This window comes from Eimeria acervulina, genomic scaffold (assembly GCF_000499425.1).
Source record: "Eimeria acervulina Houghton genomic scaffold, Eah_scaff1421, whole genome shotgun sequence".
In the NCBI taxonomy this organism is placed as follows: Eukaryota; Apicomplexa; class Conoidasida; order Eucoccidiorida; family Eimeriidae; genus Eimeria; species Eimeria acervulina.
Window position 1 is genome coordinate 1 of NW_013549205.1, and position 7,332 is coordinate 7,332.

General features: G+C 41.8%; 2 protein-coding genes across 2 annotated transcripts; both read left to right on the forward strand.

Moving 5' to 3' along the window:
* Positions 1–191: 191 nt before the first annotated feature.
* Positions 192–380, forward strand: EAH_00059580 (hypothetical protein; the record flags this gene model as incomplete). Its single annotated transcript, XM_013393549.1, has 1 exon — positions 192–380. A coding segment is annotated over one exon (189 nt), but the record flags the coding sequence as incomplete, so codon positions are not given.
* Positions 381–5,813: 5,433 nt separating this feature from the next.
* On the forward strand, positions 5,814–7,151 carry EAH_00059590 (hypothetical protein, conserved; the record flags this gene model as incomplete). The annotated part of the gene is made up of 1 exon (XM_013393550.1): positions 5,814–7,151. One exon carries the CDS (start codon positions 5,814–5,816, stop codon positions 7,149–7,151), a length of 1,338 nt encoding a protein of 445 aa, XP_013249004.1.
* Between the last annotated feature and the right edge of the window lie 181 nt (positions 7,152–7,332).

Genomic DNA, 7,332 nt, shown 5'->3' on the forward strand with positions numbered 1-7,332 from the left:
GTATATATATGTATATGTACACCTGTATGCATTATTGTATATATATATATATATATATATGTAGCCTAGGTGCTGATGTTCAACCAGTAGGTGTAGATATACGTGTATATATATGTATATATTTATACTGGCGAAGGAATAGTTAGATGAGATTTGCGTGCGTGTTTTGTATTTCACTGTGTTGGGTTTAGGCGCAGCTGGAGGGCGAAGGGGGTGAAGCAGCAGGAGAGGGAGAAGAAACAACAGAAAGTCTTTCTGTTGCTGAGGGAGAAGAAGAAGAATATACAGGCAGCGAATTGTCTGCAGAGTGGGAGAGTGAAATAGAAAGAGAAGAACAAGAAGAAGAAGAAAAAGAAAGGGAAATTAAATATGAAGGATAAAGCAAGAAAAAGAGAAAGAAAAAGAAAGATGAAGAAAAAGAAGGAAAAGGGAAAGAAAGAAGAATAGAAAGAAAAAGAAGAACACTAAGAAGAAGAATAAACTGAAAAAGAATTAAAAGAAGAAGAATTAAAGAAAGAAGAAGGAGACCCTAAAAGAAGCACCTTAATATGCATGCATAATTAACTGCCTTCTATGAACAAAGAACAGCAATGCATATATTATTATTCTTCTTCGTCCTTTGCTTATTAGCAAACGACTATATACTTATATAATATATGTACATATATATATTATGTATACATACATAATATATATGTTGCATATACATACATATACCCTAAACAACAGAAGACGGGGGGCAGGCAACGCGTACACAACTCTTAGCCGCATATATATACATACACATATATATTATATATATGTATATGTATTATATGTATGTATATATTTATATATACATATGCATATTTGTATATATTTTATATACAATAGAATATTATAGGTTGAAAGAGATTATTTGGAGGCGGGTTTATTTAGGGTTGTTTGTGGTGGTGTGTTTTTCTTTCTGTTTGAGGGATTCTTCGCAAATATCTTTTTGCTTCATAAAGACGAATAGAGTAAATAAATTAAATGAGTATAATCCATAAATAGCAATTAGGTTAGCTGCTGCTCTTTATTTTCTTTCTTTTCGTGCATTTCACTCGCATGCAGCAACATGTTGCTAGAGAGGGAAATGCTAATACAGTTTGCTAACGAAAATAACTTTTATTTGGTTGTTTCAAACATACAACCGACAGACAGAGCTGTGCTAACAGCCGGTCTCTGTTGTATTAGCGACAGTTTCTCTTTATTATTCTCTTCCGCGGGGTCTCCCTTCTTCTTTTCATCCGCTCCTCTGAAGCAAGGAAACCCTTTTTTGCAAGAAGTTGGATAAGCCCCATATGCATGCATGCATGCATTTACGTGTTTCTTAATTGAGCAAGCATTCTTTCATATAACAAGCGTTACGGAAGTTTAGTTTGAAAAAGAAAAAGGAACAAATGGGTGGTCCTGGCTTGCTTGCCTATTTAGGCATGCCTATTTAGCCGCAGCTTCCACCGCTTTTTCTTCTAGGGTTTAGGGTTTAGGGTTTAGTGTTTTTACACTGAGGCCAGCGGTAGGCAGTGCACGAGGAAGAATCTCCTGCTGAAGAGTCAAACAAAGGGGGAGAAAACTACAAAAAGTCATTTGTTCGTTCACTGCATGCAAACGCTTACAAATGCGAGCAGTGTGTGCAATAATACAAAACGCCGCCTTCGAAACCCTAAGAATAAGAATAATAAAATATTTGGGGTCTTTCTTGCTTTATAAGCGTTTAGAAAGCCCTTCGCTGCCACTACTTTTTCATGTTTTTCTTTGGTTTTTCCTCAAGTGCTACTAGCCTGTCCTTAGAGGAACGGGCAGACTAACGACTCAGATGAATATCACCTTGTGGTGCTTGTGTTTTGCAACGAAGACGGCGGCCTGGCTTAGCAGAGAAGGACCGAGCCCTTGCCCCACGACTGCCCTCCCCTAAAGCCCTCAGTCGGCGCCCTGCTCTTCGATGACTTCGCTCTAGAGGAGGTGAAACAGACAGAGAGCGCGTTCGAGAAGAAGAATGAGAAGAAGAACGAACAGCAATAGGAGAAGAAGGAGGCTCCAGAAATTGACCTGAACTTGTTGCTGCTTGCACCTGTGGCTCTGCCAGGCGCATGCAACTGCATGCTGGAGGGGTTTGCATGCAGCTGCTCTCTGATAATGTCTGTGTGCAACTGTATGCAGGAGGGTGCGTGCAGCTGCATCCTGGGGCTTGTAAGCGGCCCCAACAATGGGGCTGTCTCTGGCGGCTCCTTGAAATCGGCTTTCCGTCAACTCCGATAGCCTGAGTTGAGGGGGTGGTCGAGATGTAGGGGCTCTCCTCCATTGTTAGAGTTGCAAGTTTTGCAGAGAGGGATGCGCACGGGTCGAGAGATTCCGGCGTGAATATTTGACTTCCCCCCATTGGGTTTTCCATGATGGAAATGATCTGAAGCCTTTGTTTCTGCGGTGCGGTGCGGTGTGCGAGAGCAATGTTTCAGAGCAATGTTTCAAGAGGTGCGTGTACACCTCGCGTGATCGCCGAAGTCTAGACAGAAATCCCAGCTTCTAGAACGCTGGATTGAAGAGAAAAGGACGTCCAGCTCATAATGATCCAAGGAAGACTGCATGCAACAGCGTCATGGGTTTGCCTCCAGTTTCGATGTCGCTTGCTCCTTGAAAAAGGAATTGTGATTTCAGCACTTCAACGTCATTTCCAACCGAATGACGCTCGTCTTGAAGGTTTAAATGACATAGTAAACACCTTCTAGAGGCTTTGAACATTTAAAAGCCTCTATATTCCCTCACACGCACAACCCCCGGCTCGCGCCTCTCTCGATGGCCGGACAACGGAGGAAACGAGAGCTCCGCAGCAAAACTTGCAGTTCTGAAGGGAAGATTGTGCAGTTTTTGACTTTTAATTTCATGAAAACTGTCCTTAATGAAATATACTTGGCAATAAAACAAAGAAAAGTAGAAAAACTCAACCTACCGAACGGACTGGTCCACCCAATCGGCATGCAGAAACCTCTCATCATCGCATGCATTCATCTGGTGAAAGTTGCTGAACAACGAATATATTAGGTTTCTAAGCCTAATTAAAGTAAATATTTTCATCAATTTCCTTGCTAGTGTGCATTTGCACCCGTGGATTATCTTGGAACATTTAAAACCAGCATCGATCGTTGCAGCCACTATAGTCTAATTTTCAGATGGATGTTGCAGAGTATTCGGCTAACATCACCTTAAGAAGGCCTCATATGCAAATTTTGAATGAAAATATGATGCATGTAATCATTTTTAATAGAGAAATACAAGTTAATTGATGCCTCAGTGTCGCTCGTTTCTGTGTAGTGTCACTCGCATGCCTGGTTTCATGAAAGTACGCCAGTTTCAGAACAGTTCCTGTACAACTTATTCGAGAAGATCCAGTGAATAAAGCAAAGGCAGCGTCTTGGTGTGATTGCTTGGTAAAGGATTTTGAACTCTTTTTTCTCCTTGTTGCCTCTCCAGTTGTATTGTGAATCGGCTCAGTTCATGAATGGCTATGGACAAAATAATATCAAACTCACGGTCGCACGAAAGTGATATTCTCAACAACAATATCTGTGTCATTTATGCTTTCAAATTTAGCTAGAGGCCCCTTAGAAGGCGAAACGTTTCTCTTACAGGTAACAGACACAACAACAAGCGATGCAGCTGCCTTTATTCGTCTCCCTGTTCCTATTCATGTTTCCTTGAATTTGATTAAGAGGTTCATTTGTTACAGAAACACGCAAAATAGCATATATATATCACTGCACATTCTTTTTAGTTCGCGTAAGTTGAATCCACTTTAATCGCTTGGCTCAAACTAAAAAGGAAATAAAAGTATCCCCACATCGTCTGCCCCCTGTTGAGTTTTCTGCATTATTCTTCTTCTTCTCCGTACTTCTCTTTTGCATGATTTCATATTGAGGTGACGGTTGCTGCCCGTATTAAAAACAATTGTTGCGTTCTTACAGTCTTTTATTTATATTTACCCTCTTTAAATTCATTACCAGCCTCTTGAAGATTATTCACAGCCACCTTTTTTGTACATTTCTGCAGCGTACAGACATTGGAGCATCAGCTGCTGAAAGAGGAATTTTTTCTTCATTTCGATATTCTGAATGCCCGCTTGAAGGAAGCTGGTTGAAATGCATCTGTAAATGTTGTACATACTATAAACGCAAAACCCTATTTCACTTAAACACCGTTTAAACCTGCTGCTGTAGAAGTCAACGTTCTGCATATTTGTCTGCACTATGAAATGCCTGATAGGGTGTTAATCTTTTCGAGAGGCCGTATGTATGCTAAACAAGGAAGAAACAAGAAAAGCAGCGGAGAGGGCAATCAATAGTGAAGAATAAGCTGAGTAAGGGCAGAGATAAACTAATTCTGATTTTCTATTCCTCTCTGTAGTGGGCAACGAGTGGATATGAATAAGCAATGCCAAGGCCTCAAAAATATTGTATGAGGCCCAATGCATACACAGCTCTTGTAGAGGAACTCAGCGCTATGTTCGACCATCAGTCATTATAAAGCAAAGTCAACAAAAACATACTTCATGATATGAAGGAAATATCGTGAAATTGAACAGCCAATGGCCTAGAAGTACACAACGGTATTACGTTAAAATAAATAATAAAATTATATCATTTTCCACAAAACAACAACTACATTGTTATAACATTATTATCAATTGGTAATTTTATTCTTAGGTATTCTGCCGTTTGGTTTGCATCAGACATCTTAGCACTGCTTTGAGCATCTTATTGACAAATGCATTCAGAAAAAGCTCGAAAGACAAAAAACGTAGAAAAGAGTTGTTGTTGCGGTAGGTGTTCCCGCATTGACTGTACACAGTAGACAACTCAGCCTTTCACTTCTCCAGCAAAAAATAAACCTTATTGTTAGATCTAGACGATTTGCTGCAAAATATTTTCGTGCAGAGGCTTCCGTTGCCTTCTTTATGCGTAAACCTCGAACCTGCATTGTACGGAGATGTAGGCATACGAACAACTGTGTCATACTCAGGCCTAGTATTGAGGATGATCTGGGGTTCAAATTAAAATATAATTCTTGATGAATTCAAAGAAGAAACTATTTTGTCGTTTCACGTTGGTATTGGTACGAACCCGGAGGTGCTTCAGCTGCAGAATCGGCAGAAGGCAGCGATTGTCGAACAGCTGAGGCACGACTCCGTTCTTTTCAGAGGAACTGGCGAGGCTTAGGTAAAAATCCCTCTCAAAGATTTCAAAAGAAGTGTATAAATAAAGAGAGCTTTGAATAAAGAAGAAGGCAAGCTGAATATCATCACGTTCCTGCACGGTACACACCGTCGAGGCTCTGCCTGCGCCCACCTACATACACCGGTCGTCGTTGAGGAGGGCTGACACAGGCTTCTTGATCGATCTTCTTCGGCAGTTTATCTATTCAAATTACAAAACATATTAATTTGCATTTCATTATAATCATCTCTTGGGATATTGGAGTCTAGGAAACATCAGGTGAGGAAACACAGCCAGACCGCTGCCGACTGACTGCTGCTCGGGTATATGCGAAGCATCGATGTTGGCTTCCTAATTTCAGCATTTTGGCCTTATATGCTCATTTAAAATAGAACTATTCGATTTGTTGCTTAAATGGATTGCGTTTCCTCTCAAAGATCGAACCTGTGCACCCCTTCCAGCCATCGTTTCACACCAGATAGCTGCGCTGACTGCCTCATCTGTGCGCCTCGTTGTTCGTGTTTCTTCCCTCAGGAAAGGTTCAGATCATATCATTTCTAAGAGTCTACTGAGAAGTCCGTCACCATGCAGACTGTGACTGACAGCTCTGTAGTGCCGATCGGGCGTATGCCCATAGACAATGCGTTCAACGGCCATCCTCGCCGGCGTGCGCAGCAAGGAGGAACGAAGTTGAATGTGAGAGAACAAAGAAAAAAGCCTTCAATCAAAGACTTCCTAGGGGTTACTCCACTTGACTTATTAAAGAAAGCCGTCAGCCAAGAAGAACCTCCTGCCCCAATAAAGCTGTTTCAGAAGCTGATTGGTGGTTCTACTGCTGCGGAGCCGCAGCAACAGAGCAGCGGCAGCAATAGAAGCAACTCCTCCCAAGCGTATTCCGATGTGCAATCATATGAAACACCCGAAAAGACACAGCGAGATCAGCAGGAAGGCACGGTGCTGCTGCAGGAGGCAGCAGCACCGTTGCACCAGCAGCAGCAAATGCAGCAGCAAATGCAGCAAATGGACACCAGGACCAACCTAGAGAAGTATCTCGCCTCGAAGATGCTCGAATCCAGAGGCCACATGCAATTCCCCTCCTGGAATGGGGCTCCTCATCTGCTGCATCAGCAGCAACAGCTGCAGCTGCAGCAGCAGCAGCAAGACTTCTGCTTCCCTCCGCATGCAGTGATGAATCAACTCCCTTACTCCTCCCCACAACTCACCAGCCGCGGCCCTCTCCCTCAGTTTACTGCGGACAGCTATGTACAGAACCAAGGGTTTGTGCAGCAGCAGCAATTCACATGCACGCAGCCGTACAACTACGTGGGCCCCACACCCGCAGCAGCAGCAGCAGCAGGTGCTGCAGCAGCAGGATATCAGCAGCACGGGATGTTCCCACAATATCCACAGCAAGAGACACCTCAGATGCTTCAGCAGCAAGGCGTATACCCTTCATATGATCAGCAGCAAGAGCTACGCGCTGAGTCTTCTACAGTTTCTATTTCTTCTCATTCAACTTCAGCAAACTATCCTTACACCTCATTAGAAGGTTTAGAAGCAGATTCTTCTGCTGCATGGCTGCAGCATAAATCTTATTTACCTCAAATACCGCCGCATGCACACATGACTGCTCCTGTTGCAGGGGCCCCGTTTCACCCTGGGTTTAGCTATGCAACAGAATTTAAATATTATTATAATTATTATCCTGCTGAAGAATATACAGGGGAGATAGACGGAGGTGATGCTGAAGCACAAGAAGCAGCGGTACAGAGAGATCAGCAACAAGCAGAAACTCTCGCAGCAGCACAACAAGAAAAAGAAGAAAAAGACGAAGAAAATAACAAAACAGATAACAGCAAAACACTCAAACCAATCATCACCTCTAAAACTAGACTAGAGTCAGGCAAAGCCGTCCGCATCTAAATATATATATATATATATATTATATTAATTATATATATATATAATATATATATATATATATATTGTATATACTTGAATATTATGTTTCATATATGTATACTACTTATTATATGTATGTGTCTATATAATATTATGTACAGATGTATACACCTGGATCATATTAAATATGCATATATATATA